Source organism: Pteronotus mesoamericanus, unplaced genomic scaffold (assembly GCF_021234165.1).
Source record: "Pteronotus mesoamericanus isolate MK-2021 breed Mesoamerican mustached bat unplaced genomic scaffold, CSHL_Meso_final contig_169, whole genome shotgun sequence".
In the NCBI taxonomy this organism is placed as follows: Eukaryota; Metazoa; Chordata; class Mammalia; order Chiroptera; family Mormoopidae; genus Pteronotus; species Pteronotus mesoamericanus.
Genome location: NW_026555068.1, coordinates 1,299,717 through 1,324,740, shown reverse-complemented (window position 1 = coordinate 1,324,740; position 25,024 = coordinate 1,299,717). Strand labels below are relative to the sequence as shown.

Below are 25,024 nucleotides of genomic sequence, written 5' to 3'. Positions count from 1 at the left end.
ACTCCGATGGGACATACCATTTACTTTCAGGAAAGTTGTACCAGTTTATTTGACATCCTAATCAGTACAGCTCTCACCGCTTGAAAGTTGTCTGCATTGCTATTACATTCAAACAAATTGCCAGTTTGATAGGTGAAAATGGAAGTTCATTTCAATTTTTTAAATGCTTTTAAAATTATTGATCAGTTTAAACACCTCCTCCTCATCCTTATTTTTCTTCTTCCTTCTCCTCCCCCTCCTCCTCTCCTGTTCCCTCCTCTTCTTCTTTCTTCAGGAAAATGATGTTTTTTTGTCCTTGTTTCTTTTGGGGTATAATGTTCTTACCTTTAGTATATAAGGAAGTGTTTTAAAGTTGTTAGTGGCCAGGCAAGTTAATACACAGAAATCAACCGGGTAGTTAGTCTTGTTAATATGGCAAATTTAGAAATGTCCCACCAACTATCAATCTGAGGCAAAAATATTAAAAAAAATTGTATAAAATGCTTCTGTAAACAACCTATGGAGTTCTGTATATGCACAGTGTGTGTAGAGGATTTAGTAATATGTACAGTATCTATAATTATTGCCCTAGGAACCATTTGGTAATATTCATAAAAGTGAACTAGTTGGTGTAGTTACCCTTGAATATGATGTGCTTAGGACAAAGTGTTGATAATGGTCTACCAAGATGTTTATACCCATTTTTTATATATTTGCCATTCAGTTGGAAAAAAATAATTGTTGCTACTAAAATGGTTTAAAGATCCTTTCCAGTGGTATAGGTTTTTTTTTTCTGTTAGATTCTGTTACTCTAAAAAGTCTCCCTATTAATGGAAACTGAACTTGTATTTCAAGTAACATTTAACAAAATGAAGTAGACAGACATAAGTAAGTGGGTTTGTATTCTTTCTCAACCTTTGTATATGGCGGGGAGAGAGTGAACGGAGGACTCCCTCCCCAAAGAGTGGTATTAAAATAATCTCCTTTTTGGTTCTTGTTAGAAATAAAATTGAACATGGTGGGGGTGAGAGAGGTGGTCAGCACCCTTGTAAATGACATGTTGCTATGGGATTGTAACGGCATTTTGCTAGTTTAATTGACAGCTATTTTTCATTCTTGGTGGTTAATAATGGTGCATCTTCCAACTAACACTGTTCCAGATTGAGTGAAATAGCTTAAAGATGAACAGATATTTTTTTCTTTAAAAGTTTCCTTTTGTCTCTCTCACTTTTGTACGTACAGATGAGTAGTAAGTAGCCCTGAATATTGATACATTTGTAAGATGTTCTCCTTGCCGGACTTTGAAGACTGGGGTTTAGTTTGTCTGTACAGATCCCCACCTGCATTCCTGGGTCAGTCCCCACAGCATCAGGTTGTGACCTCAAGCTGATTTTCTAATCTTCTGCCTCACTTTCCACATTTGGGGAATGGGGTGATGATGATCGTACTCACCTCCTAGGGTAATTAGAATTAAATCTGTGTAAAGTACGTAGGCCAGCACTGCCTCAGGAGAGCGCCATGTGTACAGCTGTTGCTACTTGCCTGGTGATGCCGGACACCAGGTGATGTCTGCAGGAGGACCTGCACCATAGTAGAGATACCGAACACAGGGCATGTGGAAAATCCCAGTTTATGCCAATGTCCTTGGAATCCTTAGCCTTGAGAAATAAATCCGATGGGCAATTTGATGAAGTCAGTTTTAAATATGGTAGCATTAGTTATAAATATAGGTTGATAGAAGTGACTATGAAATTGTGAAAAAATGTGTTAGGGTATTTTAAAACAAGAAACTTTTATAATTTCTAACAACACTCAGTGCTGTTTATGGTACATCTCCATACAAGCAGATGCTCCTGACTGAAGATGCCTAAACCACATGGTCAAGTCCTGTGTTTTTAAATCAAAGTTGAAGTTCTTCCAATAACCTTTAGAGGGCAGTAAAGAACTACAAAAGAACTAATACTTAGCTCTTAAACTAAAGGAAAGAATGGTTAATTTTTGTGTTGTATATAAAATTGTCTACTGTTAAATTAGCCTAGTGGGAGATGTGCTTTATTTGTGTATTTATTGGACCTCAGTGCAAATGTTGCTTTGCTTTTTGGATTCTTAGAGTTACATAGTTATTTGTGGGTCAACTACATAAACACAAATACTTATATTTTATCTTTGTCTTAAGTGTATTTTCAAGATACTGGGTAAAGAGATTCAAGAGGTGTTTCAGGTGTAAGTTGTATTTTTTAGGAATTAAAGGATCACATTATACCTTGTGAATTTAATCTACTTATGAATTGGGTTCATAGTCAGTGAGAAATTCCGAAATACAGCATATAGTCTTTGACTAATTTCTCACGTGGGGGAGAGAAAGAATTGTAGTATTACAGGGATTTCAGACTTTTATTATGTGGGTTTTTTTTTTTTTAATCAGATTTCTTTTCAGCAAGTTGTCCTCATGGCAGCAGCCATAGGTCTCTTCATTCTTGGAAGCTCTATTTTGGGAAAATGCCATTAAGATACTGGGCTCATTTTAGACACAAAAAAAGATGATTTTTCAAGACAGAAAACACATTATTTAGTAGTACTATAAGACTATAAAAGAAAAGAACGCATTTTAACATTGTTAAATTTGCTTTGGCGATGGAAACTTTTTTTTTGATAGGGAAGAAATTTTTATTTATTTTTTTATTGTTGTTCAAGTATAGTCTCCATTTTTTGAAAAGGATGTGACTTTAAATAGTCAGTACATAGATAAATACAGACTATCTGCTTCAATTTTGAGGATCTAAATCACTCATTCAGTAGATAACTATTGAGGGCCTACTTTGTGCTGCTTTTTCTTGGTATCCAGTGACAGATATGACAAGGTCCCCATGGTCAAGAAGTTTATTGCCTATTAGAGAGAGATGTACATTGAAACAAGAACTTACAATACACTGTGATACGTTGTTTGACATGGAAAAGACCAGGTGCTACGGGAATACAAAAAGCAGACACCTGATAGATCGGGGTGGCATAAAAAAGCCTTCCCAGAGGTGATGACACTGAAGTTGGCATCTAGAAAGGAGTGCGTTAGTGAAGGGCTGAGTGTGGGAGTGGGGAGTAGGTCAGTGATCTGGCAGAACAGTGTTTTCAGAACGGTGGTGCGGGGGACGGGCAGGGGAGCGAAGCAGAGAACTTGAAGGCTGTTAGTTTGACTTTAATGGCAGTGGGAGCCATCAGAGGGTTTACACCAAGGCTGACATGCTTGGATTTGTGTTTTCCAAAAACTCTTCTGACATCACTGAGAAAACTGGATCCGCAGGATGAGAATAGTAGTTTCTCTGAAACAGGAGGGAAGGATTTCAAGGAGGAGGGAAGATGAAATATGGCCATAGCTGCAAGAAACCAGCTAAGGCTGAAAACTGTTCTTCCATTTGAGGATGACTTGGGCTAGGTCTGACCAGTAGCGCCCACTCTGCAGTGGGAGGGCGGTGAGGTGAGGAGGGGAAGGCAGTGGGCGGTAGTCATTCATGCACAGAAAAGCTCTTGGCGCAGAGTTTGGTGTAAAGCGTAGTTTTAAATGCTGATGGGAAAAAGGAAGGAGCGGTGGATGGATGCTAGAAGGAAAGGAAGAAGAGAAGAGGACCTTGGAGCACAGAGGTGGAGCTGGGATTAGCTTTAAAGCTGTGCTGCTGTTGAGAGTGAGTGTGTGGGCGTGGTGGCCAGGGTTGGGTGGGGGGGCTCCCACAGACGCTTCTTTTCCTCGTGACCTATGAGAGAGGGTGGGGAGAAGGTGGTGGATCAGAGAGTCCAAGATAGCAAGAGCTGAAACAGCTGTGTTAGAATAAATGAGGGAAAATAAGGGATTTCTCGGCAGCATGGAGGGTAAGCTGAGGTTGGATGCCATGAATTTTAGGTTGACATCCACATGACATGATGATTTTTTTTTAAATGTTTTTGTTTTGTGGTCATTTGCGTTTTCATTTCTAAATGTAGGTGATGTTACAGACTCTAGAGGATTAATCAGTGGGGGGGAAACTGTATACTCAAGTAAATCGGAGATTATAAAACAATGAATTAATCACTACATGTCTATTTATCAAACTGTCTTAATGCCAGTAAAAAAGTTCTGGTTTACAAAGGAGTTCAAAAATGAAATGGAAAAAATTGTTAGTAAAACCTGCTACTAGGAACCAATGTGTTAGATATCTAAGTACTGCCGGTTTGATTGTCGATATGACTCCAGTGGAAAAACGTTAGAGGAAACCCCAAGAAGTATAGACTGAACGGAACCATAAAAAGTCGAGTTTTCATGGAATTGAGCTCCTTTCATTATGCATAGAAAATTGACTTGGAACTAGGTGGAAAGTGGCCACGAAAAAATTTTTATGCTTCTGAAGTAAATATCGGGTCCCTCTAGAGATAGTACTGAGAGTAGTCTAGTAAACATTTTCATAAGTCATTTTTCAGGAGTATATGAAGAGATCTACATTTTGTCAGTGGTGGTAAACTTTCTCTGGTAGAAAAATGGCAAGATGGGTAAGTGTAAACTGCATAGTTCACAAGGCTGAAGAATAAGTTGACGGCGCTCACTGTGAATATGTGCAAAGCAGTGCATTTTAGGAAATCTTCGGAGTGCACTAGGGGATAGATTCAGAGACACTGAATATCACAGTGAGACCGGAGTGTCATTATGTGTGGTGTATCAAGACATTCTCAATTTAATTCCCTATGAAAAAGTCTACCAGAAAGAATTCTGTGATAAAATTAAGAACATTAAAAAAAAACCCTTCCACAGATGATAGCTAAACTATTTTATATAACTTTGTGTGTCACACTACAAGGAAATCAAATCACACCCTAGAAAAATCTTGAGGACCAGTACATGGTGTGCACGCCTGCACATGTGTTAAATGTTTTAAATATACACAGGCAGTGCTCTAGGGCAAGATTGCCTGGCTTCAAGGGGGAAGGTCTAGTTCTGGGTTAAAACCCAAAACAGAAATGGTAGGTACTGTAGAAATGGTAGTGAATGGTAGTTACTTCCCTGAGAAGCTTACTTAAACCATAATATGGATGACTATTGCTTAAAACAGCATGTATTATGCTCTTTTACATGGAAAAGTAATTTTGGTTAAATAAGCTAAGAGTATTAGATTAGAAATCTCAGCCCTATTTGGTAGTTTTAGTAGAAAAAAAGTACATTCTTCATTTTAAGCTTACAAATGAAATATGAAGCTTATCATCTGTTCTTTAGAAGAATGTTTACCATATTCATAGATTCCAGATTCCTGCTGGTGTGGAAGACATCAGGTGTATTTGGAGTGTGTGCTGATATTGTGAGGTGGCCGTTCTGTGTCTTCATTTGCTAGAGTGTGTGTTCAGCCACGCCAGCAAAATCCCCAGGGTCACTTAATGCTTAACTTGCAGAAAGGAGTATTTCTTAAAGTATATATCGTGACTGTTATTTTTTTCTTACCTGTTTATATATTTTACTTCAACATTACTCTCTTAAGAAGGGACAAGAATGATTTTTCAAATAACTACGTGCAGTAACAAGATTGACCTAGGTAGCTAAAGAATTAAAGGCATTTGGAATGGTAACAAGACTCTTGTCAAGTCTGAACCGTATTGAAATCCTCTGTAGTCCTCCCTCTGATGGACCCATCTCTGATTGCACCCTGATGTACAGTTGTGTCACATCATACTCTGGTAGAGTCTTTGAACAAAAAAATTAAAAATGCGAGCAGACATCGGCTGCTCTGTGGTGACCGTCAGGCCTTTTGATGGTTTTATAATCTCATAAAGAATAGAAGTAGAGCGTGGGCTCAGGCTCACCTCCCTGCAAGGTTCATGTTTCTCTCAGGTGACAAGGTCGCAGTCAGGTCCTTAAGGAAATGTCACTCTTGTTTCCAAATAGCTAGGGAATAGTAAATGTTTCATGCACAGTGGGCACACTCATTGTAAAGAAGCCATAAAATTGAGCTTACATTTATTCAAGATACTGCAGTTTTATAAGATAAAATGTTTCTATTTAATTTTCAAATACAATTATTTTGTTTCATGCCATTCTTTATTAGGTCCTTATATTCTGTAAAGTAATATAATGCCACTTGATGAGATAGCTAAGTCTTTGTTTAGTTTGAACAGCACAGAAATTTATTATGAAAAGGTTATTTCATGTTTTAAGGGGTCAGGAGTTAAAGCTAGTGATTTTTTTAAAAGATGCATTGCAGATACATAGGAGGGGAGAGCGTTGTGTTGATTGAAGTGTATTTCCCTGTGGTGTCTAACGTCAGTTCTTTGACTCTTGCAGAGTTCTCTGGGGTGCTGCATCACTGTCACATTCTGGCATCTGAGATGGTCCATTTCATTCATCAAATGCAGTATTACATTACTTTTGAGGTATATTCAAATCATTCATTGATTTTTGTTTAAATAAGTGATGTCTTATGACTTTGTACGGTGTTATTTATAAAAGATACTATACTAGGAAGAACACAGCCTTGTCCCTAAGTTTTGTATTGTCGTTCCTAGGTGCTGGAATGTTCTTGGGATGAACTTTGGAACAAAGTGCAGCAGGCCCAGGATTTGGACCACATCATTGCAGCACACGAGGTGTTCTTGGACACCATCATTTCCCGGTGTCTGCTGGACACTGACTCCAGGGTGAGGCTGATGTGTGGTTTAGAAGCAAGAGGCAGAAATAATCATAGTCTTCTTTCCTTGGCTTCCTATTAAATGGAGAATCTTAGAAATTGCCTGATGCCTACATTAGTAGTGATGAAGCCAGTTTTATTAATAGTTTTTTGTTGAAGGTTCACTGTTTCTGAACAGAATTGGAACAATAGTGCTGAAACAAGAAGGTGTTCTAAAGTGGATGTCAAAATAGTAAAGAATATAATAATGCCCATTCATTCCCTAGGTGTAATACTATCCTCTTGTGGTTTTTCACAAGAGAAAAATGAATCATGAGTGATGGATATGATTTGTGGAGGGGTAATATGTGAACAAAATAAACCAACCATGGCAGTGTAAAACAAAACAATGACCTGTCTGAAAGTCCAGAAGAATGGTGTGAGAAAACACAGGGCCCTCCCAGCTACACGCTCTTTTTCTTAATCTGGGGATAATGGTGTTCTCTCTGTTTTGCCTTCAGTAAGTCAGCATCTGGCTGCATGAGTTAGAAATTAGGCTGTTTGTCTACATAAACCCTAAGCATTTCCAGGGCCCCACACTTCTGTGCTAACATTCCTTTCCTTAGACCCCTATTCTAAGAATTGCATGTTCCATGTGGTTAGTCTGCTGGGAGTTTTGGTTTTAAATGTTAGGAAACAAGGAACACCTTGTTTACACTTGAACAAATATATTGTGAAATAGGAGGCAAAATTTTAAGTGCATTTTCACATTAAATGTGCAACTTCAAAGAAATTTCAAGATTGCTGAGGGCTGCTTACTACTAAATCTCCACTCTCCTCAAGGATCCTTCATGGAAAACTGTGCTTGAAAGAGCTTTAATCTTGTCTAAATTTTTAGTATATCTGGGTTAGCTGACTATGGCTGGGAAAATAGATATTTTGATAAAGAATTATCGATCATGTGTGAAAGAGTTGCTCAGGTCAAAGCTGCGCCTGTATAGAATGTTTTTTTATAAATGTATTGAAATAATGGCATAAAAGTAATTTAAAATACTCTGAACATAATTAGTAATTTAAGAAATGCACATCTCATACCTTTTAGCCTCTATTACTATTGTTAAACCTTGTCTTTATCAGGCTGAGATCATAGAAGTTACAGTTCCTGTGAACTGTGTCAGTTGACACATTTATTTTCCAGTGGATGTAGATGAGCATCCTCGTACCCTCTCAGATGAGTCAATGTAGTAAAAGATAAGATGTTATTCTTGGACTCAAGGCATTCACTGTCATGTGTGTCCCAAGAGTCCTAGTCACACAGCACAAGGGCTCCGCAGGCAGATGGATTGAGGTCTTGGTCCCACTTCACAGCTTTGACCCCAGTGTTCTCAGTGTCTTAAAAGGGCACAATTCTTGTCTCTGCTGCAGGCATTTGTGAGAATTAAATTATGTAGTTCACTTAAACTGTTCATCATAGTACTTGGCATATGTCAGTTGTTACTGTTTTTAAATGACTAAAACCTTTCCACTGATATGAACAGAATGAAAGGAAGAAAATATTTTTTTCTGTAACATTATTTTCTTGTGATAATGGAATGTTTTTACATGTGACTTGGTCCCGTCTAACTTCATTGAAGAAGTCATTGTGCTAAAGGCTTAATAATTGTTTCTGAAATGGTCCCTTGTTCATGGTTTTAGTTTTAATGTGATGATTTGTTTAAAACAATTACTAAAGGATTTTTTGGTTTTTAAGGAACCCAATATATAGTGGTGGGCAAAAGTAGGTTTACAGTTATAGTATAAAGAAATAATGCAATAATAATAATACAAGAATAAACTGTTTACATACTTAAAACTGTAAACCTAATTTTGCTTACCCTTGTATAAAACAGATTTAAACAGTGTTATTGACATAAATTGTTATTACATCACTTATTAAGAAAAACAAGGCTGTTTCACACACATAATTTTGAAGCTGGAGGTCACGGCGTGACAGTGGCAGGTGTGCGTGCCCATTTTTAAAAATTTTTATTTGTACATTGTTGAGAAAAATCCAGAGTTGCACCGTAAATTGCGCAAACTGATGTCACCACGGAACACACTGTTGCAGTTAATTCTACATGCACAGATTGTTAACAGCAGCCCATGTTGCATCCTTTGCTTGAAGCAAACAGCGGTAAATACCTCACAGATTAATTAATTGCTCCAAAAGTAATGAATTTTTATTTCATGACAATAAAGAAACAAGTTAGAGGAAATAAATCAATATTGAAACAAAATATTATACCATCTTCATCTTTTGTTTTGCCTTTTTAAAAAAATAAATACAATCCTTCCAAAAGAACAGACAGCTTTTAAAATAAGCAGTGTTTGCTGTGTGAATCTCAGAGTTGCCTAGCCAGAGGAACAGCGGTGCCTGGTCAGGTCCTTCTGTCAATCAAGTCAAGTCCGCGTTGTTCTTGTTTCCCACTAGTGCATTAGCAAGAGCATGAACTGTCCATTTTGCAGTATCTGAGTTCTCTTGAATTAGGTCGTTAGGTAATTTCAGTTTTGTTTTACTTAAGCTTCAGACATTAGCTTAACTGTTAGTAAATGAAATTTGAACCCATCAATTACTGTTACCTCACAAAGGGAAATATTTTAGCAAGGCTGAGCCCATCCTTCAGATGATGGGGCTGGGAATGGCATTGCAAATGTCTTCACTGTCTCTGAAATTGTTTTCAACAACGCAGTTAGTCCAAGCCTTATTGTATCTTCCAGTCCATGAACTTGGAGACTGTCAAGTTTTGTAGGTTTCTTTTATGCTTCTCAATAAAGTTCATACCATTTTTCTCCCAAAAACACTTTGCAAATCTTTGGTTAGATTATTAGTATATTTGTGGAATTTGGTTGGTTTATAGGAATGCTATTCTTTACTTTGACCTTTTGTTCATTTTTTTATTCCAGTATTTTCTAGATCCTCTTAGATCCTGTTTTATTCAAGGAAGACAGTTTTGTGTCTTTCCACAGGTTGTGTCCTCTGCTGTTTTTCTTGCCTTAGGGACTTAGCTTAGGTTACTAGGAGCCCCTATGGGCCTCCTTGTCTTATTGCTGACATTAAAGGGATGTTTTATCGTTTCACCATTGACAGTGATGTTTACCCAGACATCTGACAGGACCTTTATCAATTTCAGATCCTAGTTTGTTTAGATGTGTTTTTTTCTTATTGTAAATCATATTTATTCTATTACAGTTGTCTCAGTTTTTTCCCATTTGCCCTCCTCCACCCATCCCACCCCTGACCCTGCTACCACAGTCAATTCCCACACTGTTGTCCATGTCCATGGGTCATTCATACATGTTCTTTGTCGAGTCCCTTCCCCTTCTTTCCTCTATTGTCCTCCTTCCCCCTCCCCTCTGGTCACTTTCAGTCTGCTCCATGTTTCCATGCCTGTGGTTTATTTTGTTTGTTAGTTTATTTTGTTTAATAGATTCCACATATAGGTGAGATCATACGGTATTTGTCTTTCACCGACTGGCTTATTTCACTTAGCATAATATTCTCCAGTTCCATCTATGTTGTTGCAAAAGGTAGGGGTTCCTTCTTTCTTTCTTTTTTTTTTTAAATGAAGATTGACTTTATCTAAGTGTCAATCCATTATAAAATATTAAAAAATTTAAATTGATTATAAAGTCTCAGCAATTAAAACATGGCACCAGCACAGAAATAATCAAGTAGATCAATGAAATACAATGAACATTCTAGAGACAAACGTATATCTTTCTAACAGTGTAGTATATGATTAAATTGATATTTCAAATCAATGGGGAAAATAAGGCTTATTCAACAAATAAGGTGCATGGACCACTATTACTTGAAATAAAAATATAGAGCCCTATTTCACATGTTATACAAACAATATGCAGGTGAGTTAAAAATCAATATGTAAAATCTAAGGAGCGTTAGAAGAAAATACAAAATAATATTTCTCTTAACCCTGAAGTACAATATTCAAACCCAGAAGCTATAAAGTAAGATATTGACAATATGACTATATTAAACATTTAAGACTATATAGTACTAATAATAGAAAAAAAGTTAAAGGACAAGTAATAGAATAGGAAAGTATTTGCAACACATCTAAAAAAGAGTTAATAGTTTTATGTTTTTTTTTTTTTTAGGGAAAAAATTCTACAAACATTTAATCAAAAAATGGATAAAGAATACCAAAAAGTCATTGAAAGCTTTTTAAAAATAATAGAAATAGGCAAGAAATACACAAAAACAGGTTTAGTTTCAAAAAGTAATAAAGTAACACTTAAAATAACACATCATTGTCACAATCAGATTAATACATATTAAAAATATTGGTAATATCAAGTATTGGTGACTGTGAAAGGAACTGGGTATTCATAGACTCTTTTTCTTCATCTCCTTAAAGCATTCCCTTTAGCATACCTTGCAGTACTGGTTTGGTGGAGGTGTATCCTTTTAGCCTTCTTTTGTTTGGGAAACTCCTTATTTCACCTTCCATTTTAATTGAGAGCCTTGCTGGGTAGGGCAGTCTTGGTTGCAAGCCTTTGCTTTTCATGACTTGGAATATTTCTTGCCACTCCCTTCTGGCTTTCAGTGTTTCTGTTGAGAAGCCAGCTGCTGGCTGTATCGAGGCTCCTTTATATGTTACTGCCTGTTTCTCCCTTGCTGCATTTAGGATTCTCTGTTTGTATTTGATGTTTGCCATTTTAATTCTGATGTGTGTTGGAGTGGGCCTCATTGGGTTCCTCTTGAATGGGACCCTCTGTGCTTCCTGGTCTTGTGTGACTTTTTCTCTCCTCCAATTAGGGAAGTTTTCCATCGTGATTTTTCAAACACCTTCTCTATCCCTTGTTCCTCTTCTCCTTCTTGTATCCCTATTATACGGATGTTATTACGTGCCAGGTTGCCCTGCATTTCCCTCAACACCTCTTCATTCTTTTTTTCCATTTTCTTGCTCTTTCTGGGAGCTTTTTTCTACATTTTTCTCTAGCTTGCTGATTCGATCCTCTGCTTCATCTAGCCTGCTTTGGATTCCTTCTACTGTGTTCTTCAATTCAGAAATTGTCTTCTTCATTTCCTCTTGTCTCTTATTGATAGTTTCTATGTCCTTTTTCATGCTGATACAGTTTGCAGTAAGTTCCTCATAGTTTCCCTGTAGTTTTTGGTAATTCTCTCTGAGCTGGCAGAGCTCATTGAGCTTCCTTAGAACCATTGTTTTGAACTCAGTATCTGATATTTTACTCGCCTCTATTTCATTTAGTTCTCTTTGTGGGGATTCCTCCTTTCCCTTCTCTTGGGGAATGTTTCTTTGTCTTCCCATTGTTTGTGAGACTCTTCTTTTTTGCTTCTTACTAAATTGATCTGTCTTGATTTCCTGATTTTGTGGTGTGAACTTCTATGGTAGGAGACTGCTGTTTTTTCATTCTGGATCTGCCTGTGATGATGTCAGATGTTGACCCTCTCTGTCCTTAGGCAGTCTGTTGGAGACTTCCAGCGATCTTCTGTCTGTGGATGTCTCCTTCAGTTGTTAAGCTAGTCACTCTGCACTCAGCAGTCAGGCTTAGGCACCACAGGGTAAGGCAGAGTCCCTCCTGGGGGTGGGGCTATTTTGTCCTCTCCTGCTGCTGCTCAGGGGAGTGGTCTGCCTGAGCAAGGTGGCGGCTGCTGCCTTATGGGGGAGGAGTCAGCACTGGGATCCCATCTGCTACTCTCCATTGTCTCTCCAAAGCCTCCTTCCCTAGTCTCTCCTTATGTGTCTTTAGACCACTCTGTCCACTTTGGTCAGGGATCTACTATTTGTGGCTGCCACTCTGTATTCAGCAGTCAGACTTAAGCACCGCCGGGCCAGAGCAGGGTCCCTCCTGGAGGTGGGGTTATTATGTCCTCTCACGCTGTTGCTGCTCAGGGGAGTGTTCTGCCTGAGCCAGATGGCCTCTGCCATATAGGGGATGAGTCAGCACCAGGATCCCACCAGCTACTCTCTTCGTTCTCTCCCCAAAGCCTCCTTCCCCCATCTCTCCTCGGAAGGTTCTAGCCCACTTTGCCTCCGCCTTTGCCAGAGACCAGGGTAAGTGGCATCAAACAAAAATGTATGTGTTGGCCCTTTAAAAGATTCTTTGCATGTTCATTTGCCTGTCTCTGGCAGAGGGCAGCCCTGCTGCTTTTCGCAGTTGGTTGTTATCTGTGTACTTTTTGGTCTGTGGTGCTGTAGGGTGGGAATCCCTGCCCATGGTTCAGACCATGCTCTTCTCAGCGGGATCCAACTGGCCCTTTCAAAATCCTTCTGGTGCTGCCACCTGTGGGCGCCTTGCCCGCCTTCTCGAGTCTCTGCCGCAGTACTTACCAGTCAGGTTGTGCTAACGCTGATTCTTCTGTCTGTCCGAGGTTATAAGTCTCCTCTCTCGCTATTGTTCAGTTGTTTGTTCCAGGTCATTTCTCCACAATTTAGTTGTAATTCCAGATTGGCCCTGGGTGGAGGTCAGTGTGACTTCCATTCACTCCTCTCTTGCCATCTTGATTTTTTTTCCTATACTTGTTTAGATGTTTTATATAAATCATGAGTGGATGTTAAATTTTAACATGTTTTTTCCCCCTGTACGTTGAAATTATCTTTCTTCCTCCTCAAATGTTAATGGTTTAATAAAAAGAACCTGAGATGGCAGATGATAGAGTTAATTCTCTTCAGTTGTGGCACATTTTTGTCATCAGTCTACAAAGGACCTTATGTTTGTTGGGTTCCCACCCTTGGACCTCACGTTTGGCATTCTTGTCAGTGTGCTTGTGTATAATCTTTGGGGGTGTGTGTGTGTGTACGTACGTATATTTAGAGAGAGTGAGATATACATAGTATTTTACATGGATATATTTTCTATTTCCATAAGTAATTTTGTGCTGTAGATTTCATTCTGTTTCCTTCCTCTTCCCCTGCTGCACTAGGAGAAAGAATAACTAAAATATGGTAGCTGTATATTGAAGGACACTTGCAACACACAAGCAATGAACTATAGAAATGTACTGTGGCATTGTTATGTTTTCAAAACATTTAGGATCTCCCCCTTTCCCCAGTGTTCAACCCTCTTTCCATTCCTGGTATAAAATACGACACCTGTTGTTTAAAAACTTTGCATAATTCTTTAAAACTATTAAGAATTTCTTTTCTTATAGTCTCAATGTTTGGTTTTGGTATGAATCACCAAACAGAAAAAGGAAAAACCTTGAAGTACTTTCTAAACTGTGGAATAGTCCATCTCCTAACTCAGCTACTTGCTAGTAGCTTTGAAACATGGGGTAGCAGTTCCGAGTTTATAAGGTTTTTGTGAGGTTTGGAAGTAATTTGCATTGAGAGGTTGGGGTATGTCAGACTGCTGTTGCTATTATGATACAAAATTAGGGGATTTTGCCAGCCCTGGCATAGAGTTGCTGCATAGTAGGTGTTCAGTACATGTTTGATAATGAATGGACAGCTAATGAGCATTTTGAGAATGTGAGTTGATACCTTGTTTTATAGTATCTTATTACTAATCATCAACATTTTATTTGAAAAACTTAGTAATAAGTATGTTGGGACTCTATTCATAATAAAATGTCTTATCTCTCCAGACACTTTTAAATCAGCTTAGAGCTGTGTTTGATCAAATCATTGAACTTCAGAATACTCAGGATGCAATATACAGAGCTGCCCTGGAAGAACTGCAGAGACGATTACAGTTTGAAGAGAAAAAGAAGCAGCGTGAAACTGAGGTATGATTTTTATACTAGTGGATTTATCACTTTAAATAATGAACATATTGCCATTATAATCACAAATACAACAAAAAGTTTTCATGCTGAAATGTTCTTAAAGCTGGGACTGTGCTCACATCTACACCTGGAGTCCTGAGGGAGTGCTGTTTTGAAGGGGGGTCACCATCACTACCATTGTGTTTAAAAAGTAAAGAACAATATACACGAGAATCACAAATCTCTTGCCACTTTTCATTAGTAAGTGTCAAGGTGCTGATGTTTGTACTCGTATGTACTGGTACCCTCTCAGAGGGGAACCCCGACTCTGCATTGCTTTATTATTTGAGGCTGTTGGATATGTGTATACATATATGAACAAAATTTCTGCATTATGGCTATTTTCAGTGACCTTACTGAAGTATTTTATGTTCTTTATAACCTTGAATTATGAAGAGTTATTGAGCAAGTGTAGCTGTTACAAGATTTCTTGTATTTGATGTAATTTGTATAACCTTTACTTTTTCAAGATGCTTATTCTTGGGATGGTGATGATTTTTTCACCTAATACATTTTGATTAGATTTATTTTTGAGTATTCCCTTAAAATTAGTGATAGAGGATCATATTTAGTTTAAAAAATTTACAATTTGGACCACAAGTTGTTTCTTCTGGATATTTTAGAAACAGGAGTACTTGCTTCATTTGTATTGTCAACAGGGTTGTTTGTGATCATGAGCTATCAGAGTTTGCCTGCACAGAGAGGCACCCCCAGCTACCAGAGAGATTGAAGTTCAACCACAACTTTAACTCACTGGCTTTGTGTCTTTTGGTGACTTGACTTCTCTAAGACATAGTTTGATTTTTGTAAAATTGGAGTAAGTTACTAACTTACATGTGGTAATATATGTCAATTATTTAGCAGTCAGTAAGTAGTCAATAAATGCGAGCCACTGCTGTGATTTTTAAAACTGCCACATGCTCCAGAGAATTTGCCCTTCCAGAGAATTACTAAACTATATAAATCTACAAAAATCAGTCCTTGGGATTGTCCCACTTTGATAATAGCGTGGTGGTCAGTTGTATGGGAGCTGACAATTCTCTCTCCAGACTGTTAACCATCAGTGCCGGAGTGGAACAAGATCTACATAAGAAGTCACGTTTATTCAGTGTATGTTATTCAGATATGCTTAGGGATACAGTAGGACATCTAAGAGCTGAAACTATATCTGAGAACTTTTTTTAATTCACTAGGCAAAATGATTTATGAAGCAATCATTTAGACCTAAGGTCCACTGAAGTTTTAAAGAGATTATGCAAGAAGATTCACAAAAAGATTTCTGAATACTAAGATTGCTGAGTGTAATCAACTCCGAGTCTGATGGAAGTTGGTTCTGCTCGCCTCTCTCTCAGCATTTTGTCCTCTTCCCCCCGCCCCCACTTTGTGCTGCTGTTGGGCAAAGGGTCCCCTAACTATCTGCATTTCTTCTCAGAATGTCTACTTTCATAATGATATTTTTAATTCAAATTTTGGATTGAAATGCTTTCTTTTTTTTATATCTTATACATTGGAACTCTTGGCTTCTAATGACATGCTCAGTTATTTGCTGTCCATAAACACTTACGCAACACACAGAACACATCTATACACACACCTCTCTCAGGACAGGAATCTGGGTACGACCACTAATAATATAGCACCAGCATAGTTACGGAACAGTATGTCCACTAGGTAGTACATCAGATTCCATGTCATAATGCCTCTTGAATTAGTTATTTCCATAAGGTTATGCCACCAACTGGGTACACAGTTAGATTAATTGATTTAATTTTTCTTTTAATTTTTTGGGGTAGCTTTTATTTATAAAACAAAATTGAATTTAATTGTGTAAAATAGGTACCTAGTTCCAAAGTCAAATCTACAAAAGAAAGCATTTAGACGAGTCAGCTTTGTTGCTCATTGCTCCATACTAGTCTCTTGTCAGGAACGGGGGTGTAAGAGCCCAAACAGAATACTGCCAAGTGGTGATATATCAAAGGATAGGACATTACAAACAAGTTTCAGTTCATTCCAAGAATACAAAAGCTCTGTTACCATCCTAATAAATATATTGTAATTTACATTTACAAACTAAATGAGAAGAATTGTGATCATTTGAATAGATGGAGAAAATCATATAATACTAAATAAAATATGATAAGAAATTTGTCTGAAAAACCTACAGCAAAACATGCTCTATGGTCCAGTATTAGACATGTCTCCCTGGCTGTAGGAAAGAGGCCTGGTGCTGTGACCGCTTTAGTCAGTGCTGCACTGGTGGTCCAGCCAGCGTTAGAAACTGGGAAAGGGAAATACAACATTAAAGAAAGAAAGCTGTCTCCTTTTTTTTTTTTTGGAAAATGTCATGGTTATAGAGATAGGAAAATCCAAAATAATCTTTAGATAAATTACTAGAGCTAATGTCAATTCATCAAGGTAGCAGGAACAAGGTCAATATGCAAAAATCAATTGTATATCTTCCTGTCAGCAACAAACAAAATGAAAATTTAAAAGAAATGCCATTAAATGAATGTTAAAATGTAATAAAATATATGCAAGACCTCGGTACAGAAAACTATAAAACAGGGCTTGGCAATCTAAGGCTTGCAGGCCAAGTTTGGTCTCCCATCTGTTTCTGTAGATAGTTTTATTGGGCCAGTCATGCCCTCTCATCTGCAGGTTGCTTTTGTGCTGTAGCAGTAGAGGTGAGTAATTCCAGCAAAGGCCATTGCACCCACAAACCCTAATGTTTGCTCTCTGGCCATTTACAAAAAAAGTTTACCGACTGCCATCACTGAGAGATATTATAGGGACTCGAGAAAAATAGATGAATGTATCAAGTCCATGGATTGGAGAATTTATACGTAGATTTAGTGCAATCCCAGTTCTAATCCAACAGTTAGTTTGTTTGTTTGTTTATTGGTAGAAAATGATATGCTAATTCTAAAACTTATGTGGAAATAGATAAGGCCTAGCATAGTAAAGGTAATTTTTAACAAAACAAAATTAGAGGATATACATTGATAATTGAGTATACCTATATACTCAGGTTTTAAAATTACAGTAATTAATGATGTTGGCTCAAGGAAGGACAAATCAATGGACTAGAGGAATGTCCAGAAACAGCCCCACACAATTAGGGGTCATTAGCTCCTGACAGAGGTGGCCCTCAGAACAGTGGGGAGTGCATAATCAATGAATAGTGTTAGGTAACTATATCTTGACCCTACCTCACACTCACATACACACACAACCACTATGAGCTAGGTTGTAAATCTGAACATGAAAGGTAAAATGCTAAAGCTTTCAGAATGTAAAAGAGAATAACTATAAAAGAAATGAAAGGCTAATCATTATGCTACAGTTATAAATGTCTATCAGAGACCCCTTAAGAATATGAAAAAGCAAGCCTATAGAATGTGAAGATATTTATATAAATGTAAGTGACAGCTTATCCAGATATATAAAGAGCTTCTATAAATCAGTAAGATAACCCTATTGAAAATAGGCCTTAAATTTTATATAAAGGTACTTACTCTCATTAACATCAGGTAAGTGAAGAGTTAAAACCCCAGTGATATACATTACACTGCCAACAGAATGGCTATAATTTTTAAAAGAGACAACAGCAAATGTTAGTGAGGATATGGAAAACGAGAACGGCCATATCCTGCTGGGAGAGGTAAGTTTGTAGAGCCACCTTGGAATTCTGTTTGGCAGTTGAATAAAGCTGAACATAGGAACACTCTAGCCTGGCATGCTCACTCTCAGTACATACGCAACAGGAATCATTCTCAGATACTCCAGCCCTCATTCCTCATAGCCTCAGGGGTGGGCAAAAGTACGTTTACAGTTGTCCGTATGGAAAATAATACAATAATTAAAAATAATAATGTGAGAATAAACTCTGCTTTGTGTACTCACAACTGTAAACCTACTTTTGCCCACCCCTGAGTATTACCTCCAGGAGGAAGGTGGTAATGGAAGGGCTGTGACGGGGTCACCTGGGTGCTGGTTGTATCCTGTCTCCATATGGATGGTGGTACCCGGGTCTGTTCGTTTTATGACAGTTGATCATGCTGTCCACTTAGGATTCTTGTACTTTTTAATATGTATTATACAAAATGAAGTAATGTATTTTAAAAATTTGTTTGCCCTGGCTGGGTAGCTCAGTTGGTTAGCGTGTCATCCTGATATGCCAAGGTTGAGGGTTCTGTCCCTGGTCAGGGCACACACAGGAAGCAACCAATGAGTGCATAAATAAGTGGAGCAACGGATCGATGCCTCTGACTGTCTGTCTGTCTCTCCTCTCTCAAATCGATAAATTTTAAAAAATTGTTTAAAAAAATTAACGACAAAAGCTGTTAGGGGAAGAAGAGATAAGAGGTAATATGTTTTGTAATTTAATCATTTTTTAAAACCCAGTGTCCAGAGAGAAATCTTTAAAGTTCATAAAGCAAGTAAAACAGGTATAGATATGTTAAAAGATATGAACATGAAAATGTGTTCTAAAATCAGATGGCTGAAAGAAAGAGAACACTATTATTGCTCAGACTAGGGTGTTAATGCCATTTAAAGTAACAGATTAAGAAAGTGATAAGTTTTATGAAGATATAAGGTAACCATTGTATCTAATAAAGGTAAACATTAGAACACAAATATAAATCTTGCAGGTAATCAGAAGAAACACAAACCATATAATAAAAGATCTCCACCTTCAGGTAAACCAGAAAGCGTATTATAAACATGATGACAGGGCTAAGACTAGACATATCCATCCCATCAGTATAGGCAACTAGGTTAAACCCATGAAATAAAAGGAAGGGAGTCTCAGTAACAGACAGTGTTTGGCTGGTCCCTCTAAGGGGACTGGATTGCCCGTTGCTGAGGGTGGCTTGTTAGAGGACTGGAGGGCTCATTATCTGGGCAGACTGACTAGTTGGGAAGTTGTGGTGTAGAAGAGATGCTTGGAACAGAGTAACATGGAAAGATTGAAAAGAACAGACAAGGCATACTAAGCAAATGGAATTCTTTGAAGGAACGCAGGTTGCACTTTGGGACAAAAAGCAATAAACAAGAACAAGGATCTCTTGTGATGATAAAAGGTGCAAGTCGCAGTGAAGTTTGAAACAGTATAGTATCAGTATTCATAAAACAAAAAGTAGGAAATACCAGAAGAAAGGGATCAAAACACACCACTATTAGAAGTATAATTCAATTTCTCTTAGACCACGAAAGCTCAAGTGCACATTAGTAAGTAGTACATAATTTTGAAAATCCTCAGTGTTTATATTAATAGAACGAATGACAGGAAGTATACTAAACACCCCACTGAAGACATTAGAAAAGCAGCAGTAAAATAAACCTAAAAAAAGCCAGAGGAAATATTTAGTAATGATGAGCAAAAAATAGTGAAGTAGAAAGCAGTAAAAAGAAGTGAATAGAATTTAAGAGCTTGTTCTTTCTTGGCAGCCCACGGGCTGGTGGAGAAAGAATGTAAGCTATTCACTAACCTCATAGGTAATGGGAGGAGGTCACACAAATATATAGAAAAGTGAGAAAAAGCATCTACATACCTGAAGGAAATTAATAATTTTCCAGGGGTTTCCAAAATTGACCCCAGAAGAGAAAACAAATGCTAAACGGAACAATTACTAAACAAGAAATAAAGTTGTTGAGTACCTCTGCCACCTAAAAAGTGCTGGGCTGGGCGGCACCGAGAAATCCTACTAGACCTGTCAGTGGCGATGAACTCTAGTGCTCTAAAAATTGTTCCAGTCGTAGAAGAGGAAAGCCTCCAAATCCTGGTTGTGGAGCATTGTGAGGATGGCACCAGCTAGGAAAAGAAGATCAAAACTAGATCATAAATATCAGTGGAAAAAAATCTTACATAAAATATTGGTGGAAAATATTTAATAGACCAGTACAAGAATAATTCACTAAGACTGGGTTAATTTCAGGAATGCCAGCATTCCAAAAACTCTATTAATGCGATTCACTGTGTCAGTCGATGGAAAGACTCCTTTGATAATTTCTTTCTGTGCTGCCTGAAATGGTATTTAGTCAAACTCACCATTGATTGAGAACAATCTTTTAAAAATAAAGTAGGTGAATATATCTCAAGTACAAAAAAAAAAAAATACATCATCCTTAGGGGAAATAGTAAAAGGCACTCCCATTAAAGTCAAGAGTGAATGCAAGATCTAAGGGTGTCAGCTTTTGACCCATCTGGTTCCACTATTATGTATACTGTATGTATTAAAAATATATGCAAAATGATGGAAAGATACAAGGGTGTTTATTACAGCATTGTCAGTAATAGCAAAAGTCTTTTGTGTGACAAATTATCTAAATTTTTACATGTTGTAAAGTGTAATACTATAGTTAGTAAAAAACAGTGGGGGGGGGTTCTGTGTTTACTTATATGTATTGATGTGTTTCCAAGATACATTATGAATTGGGAAAAAAGTAAACTAGAGGACAATTTGACATCAGAAAATGATCACAAAAGTTCTCAGTACGGAGGGACATACAAAGCATACATTTCCCAACTCCTGACGCTTCTTCTCAGTCCCACTCTAGCAGTTTCTTCCATCCAGATTTTAATTTCATCTGGTACTTCTGACTCTTCAGGGCCAGTGGGGAGTGACAGCAGCAGAGGAAGAGGAGGAGAACAAGAGGATTCAAGAATTTCAAGAATCTATACCAAAAATGTGTTCCCAGTTGCGAATATTGACGCATTTCTACCAGGTACATGTTAGGGTATCAAAGTGCTGTCCAAATCACATCGCCCATTTTTTGTAATTGACAGTTAGCTGTCAAAATGATTAAAAAGGAATTATTTCAATCAGTGTGGTTGTGAGTAGCACCCACAGTGGTTCCCAGCCTTGGCTGTGACCCTTGGAGATTGGGGTCCGAGTGCTCTGTGGTGCAGCCAGGTCTGAGAACCCCTGCCTGGGGTGGCTCCGGGGCCACCAGTGGTGGGGGCAGCTCCGGCAGGACCAGTGCGCATCTCTGCAGCTCAGGCTTCTCTGTGAGCCCTGGGGAGACAAGGGCGCAGGGAGGTGTCACGATCATACATGCACGAAGCTGCTTGTGTGTGAAGCTGAGTTGCCAAGGCAGCCAGGGGGTTAAGCTCAGGGAGAACAGGTCTGAAGCTGCCTCTGAGAGAAGCTGATCAGCAGAAACCCTATGTTCTGCTCTATATTTCTGTGCTGTGGGTTTGGTTTCTGATTTCATGTTTCTCAATGAGATTTTCATATTGGAAATAGAGATGAAAAGATTTTCATGAAGAAATGTTCCATTCAGTTGCTAATAATTAGAAATTAAGCTTTTAAAAATTATGTTTTTGCATGCTATCATAGTCATGTAGCTCAAAATTTAAAATGAAACATCACGCTGTATCATGGGCATATAGTTTGCTTCATGGGATCCTCATAGTTTTTTAATTTTATATTTTTCTTGAGCATATCTAAAGGGGAAATTTAGCAAGTGGTCTTACTCTAACATTGACCTACTATTGCATTTCTGTTGAAAACATGTTTCATAAGTGGTGGTAGTGACTGTATGATCTGTGCGGAAATACCTTTATTGGATTGTTTTGATACTGAAATGCCCTTTTGATTCCATGTTGTACATATAATATGTATTTGTATTTCTTAAAAATGGATACCAAATAATGAGTTCCATACTATTATTTAAGATAGTTGTACAACTGCAAAGGAGTAACATAGAACTGAAAAATGTGTCCATGTGCTCATTTCTAAAGGAGACAGTGATGCTTTCACTTTTCCTGATATAGACTTAATACATTTTTAAAAAAGTAATCTTAATCAGCATAATTCTAGTTTTATCTCTATTACAGTCAACCTTCTTTGAAAATCATTACCATTCAGATTTCTTTTCTCTTTGTATTGGTGTTTGAAATGGTAGGGCATTAACAGCCACTTGTCATTTACTGCTTGTAAATGAACACCCAGAGTCTCAAACCTTTAGAAAGAAATGTTCCTCAGATTTCCTTGTGAGCTTCACACATCATCATATTTCTTCACTTAACAAGAAGTCACTGTCTATATATTTTTAAATAATTTTATTTTTCAATTACAGTTGGCATACAATATTATGTTAGTTTCAGGTGTACAACACAGTAATTAGACACTGATGTTTTTAACAATATAGTTCCTTAAGGAGCTTTCTCATAAGTCTTCTGTCACCTAGAAAGACAAAGTGATGCTCACACACGTACACACTATATGCTTGCTGAAATATAAAATTACTTTGTATGAGTCTCCACACATACCAGCTCTCCAGAAACTCCCCCAGAAGCAGGGAGAGGGAAGGTGACAGCTGCTAGAGTTTGGAAAGGATTGATAAGGAGGGTGGTGTTTCAGTAACTTTTTCTCTGCAGGTAAGAACTTTTCCAAACCCGCAAGTATGGACACAAACAGCATGTCCCTTGAAGAGAGAAATGAGTGTCTGACAGCTGTGCCCTGTAGGCTGTGGGACCCGACAGGGATGGAGTCTGTTCTTACTGAGTTACTCCTTCAACCCTGAATAGAAGCAGTCAGTAATTTTGTCGTATTAAAGTCTGAGTAAACTCTGACCTGTGTCGCTATCTTTACAAAGCCCCCTTGGTAAGGAGGTGATACAGCCACCCTCTGTCCCACCCTTTAGGATGGTGACTGCAAAAGGCATTGGGATGCTAAAAATATAGTTTAGAGTATGTATCCATTTTTTATGTTTTCAATTTATTTTCCCCCCAGGGCTTTGTGATTAAATCCTCTTTTATAACTCATATGAAAGATGAAAAATGTGACACTGAATTTTTAAGATAAAAAGAATTGGATGTTTTAACATCAGGTGTTTTGCTGTTTTGATTATTCTTGTAGAACTCAGGGAAAAATGGAAAAATCTATTGGTTAGTTCTTTTAGATAAAATTTATTGGCTGCTGATTTGTATTTGTAAAAATGGGCATCTCTTCCTAATGTGGGTTTCATTAATTAGTTGGGTAAACTCTGGGGTTCCCGGAGAGGTTCTCACCACCCACGATACTGCCGTTGTGGGTGTTCATGTGGGAGGAAATAATAACCCCAAATGGGATTAAAATGGAGGGGGCACGTTTTGAGTATAGTTCCTTTCTGCAATGACTGTTTTATTCTTTTTATTTCTTTTTAGGGGATTGTGCAGCAGTTTTTGGTGTTGCTGACAACCAGTTCTGATGAAAGTCTCCGGTTTCTTAGCTTTCGGTTGGACTTCAATGAGCATTATAAAGCCAGAGAGCCAAGACTCCGTGTGTCCCTGGGCACCAGAGGAAGGCGCAGTTCCCATACCTGAACTGTCCCCTGCCATCTCAGGGAGCTGCAGATGCTGTTAACTGCATTATTTGACATAACATTCACATTTAAATTCTCAAGGCAACTGGCATGCTGCGGGCATCACCATTCCTGCCCACAAATACTTCAGTGTTTCAATGGCATGGCGTGTCGTAGAAGCAAAGTCATGTTTTTATACATTGGAGTTGAAAATATTTGTAATGGCACTAAATTAAATAGGCTGGTTTGCACTATTTACATTTATTTTTTAAAGTCTTCATATTTAAAAGATATCACACTTTGTTGAGGCTTCTTAAGCCCTCCATGATATAATTTATATTGTCACTTTTTAAAAAAATATCAGTTTCTTTTAGAGAAAATTAGGGCAATGGATACTCATCAGTTAAGATGGTAATGTCATTGGTATTTTTTTAACATCCTCATTAGAGGCAATTTTTGTTAATCAAATTAAATCTAAACAAAGTGTCTCTACTAAGAAAATAAATAGAGCATTTTATTTTGTTTCTTAGTGTTGTAAAATACTAACCTCTATAAGAACGTTTATATCTTAGTGCATTTACACATGTTTATTCTTCTTTTCTCTTCAAAGTTTACATTTTTATATTTAGTTTACTCTTTCAGATAACTGCTAAAATAGTGTAGAACAAAGTAAGAGTGACGTGGAACAAAAACATCCTTAAACCTAGATTTTTTCAGACCATCAGATGAAGCAGTGTGTGAATATGGATGACTAGAAAGTTAATGAAGTATTTTATTTTCAAAATTCTGATAAGCATTGGGAAGAAACTGACTTGAATAATGAAGATTTCTTTTTTCCTTGCCTATTTTTTCATTGTAAATATTTATATACTACTGACCAGATGTTGGAGGGAAATGTTTTTTGTAAAAATATCATATCAAGTCACATAAATCTGCCTTTATTATGTTGCTTAAGTGAAAACTTAGAAAATTAAAAGCAATTATCTTTCACACGTATCGGTCCTTTCTTGAACAGTCTATGCAGACACAGTCCACTTGCCAGATTTGGGGGAGCAGGGATTAACAGAGTTGGATTTAATGTGTTGCAGTATATGAATTATTTCGTCAGCAAAACCAAGAAATCAGACAATGTGTAACTTTCACTGTGGAGCCAAAGAGAATACCACCCCTCAGTGTTCACGTGATGTAGGTGGCCTTTCACACCTGTGGCTTTGGTACCTGCAGATTTGATAAACCACAGATCAAAGATACCAAAAATTTTAAAAACTTACGTTGTTGCTGATGTGTAATTAGGCCTACGTGGTTGTGTCTGTACTGAACATGTACAGGCTTTCTTTTTTTGTCTTTA

General features: G+C 37.6%; 1 protein-coding gene across 2 annotated transcripts in view; it reads left to right on the top strand.

The window, feature by feature from the left end:
* TUBGCP3 (tubulin gamma complex component 3) overlaps nucleotides 1-24,744 on the top strand; it is an 88,666-nt gene extending 63,922 nt beyond the window's left edge. For both annotated transcript variants that reach the window (XM_054565863.1, XM_054565862.1), the window contains exons 18-22: nucleotides 6,272-6,360; nucleotides 6,493-6,624; nucleotides 14,206-14,346; nucleotides 20,998-21,114; nucleotides 23,540-24,744. In XM_054565863.1, coding sequence (XP_054421838.1) covers nucleotides 6,272-6,360; nucleotides 6,493-6,624; nucleotides 14,206-14,346; nucleotides 20,998-21,114; nucleotides 23,540-23,698 — 638 coding nt within the window. In that variant the 3' untranslated portion in view covers nucleotides 23,699-24,744. The remainder of the gene's footprint in view (nucleotides 1-6,271; nucleotides 6,361-6,492; nucleotides 6,625-14,205; nucleotides 14,347-20,997; nucleotides 21,115-23,539) is intronic.
* The last annotated feature ends 280 nt before the right edge of the window (nucleotides 24,745-25,024 follow it).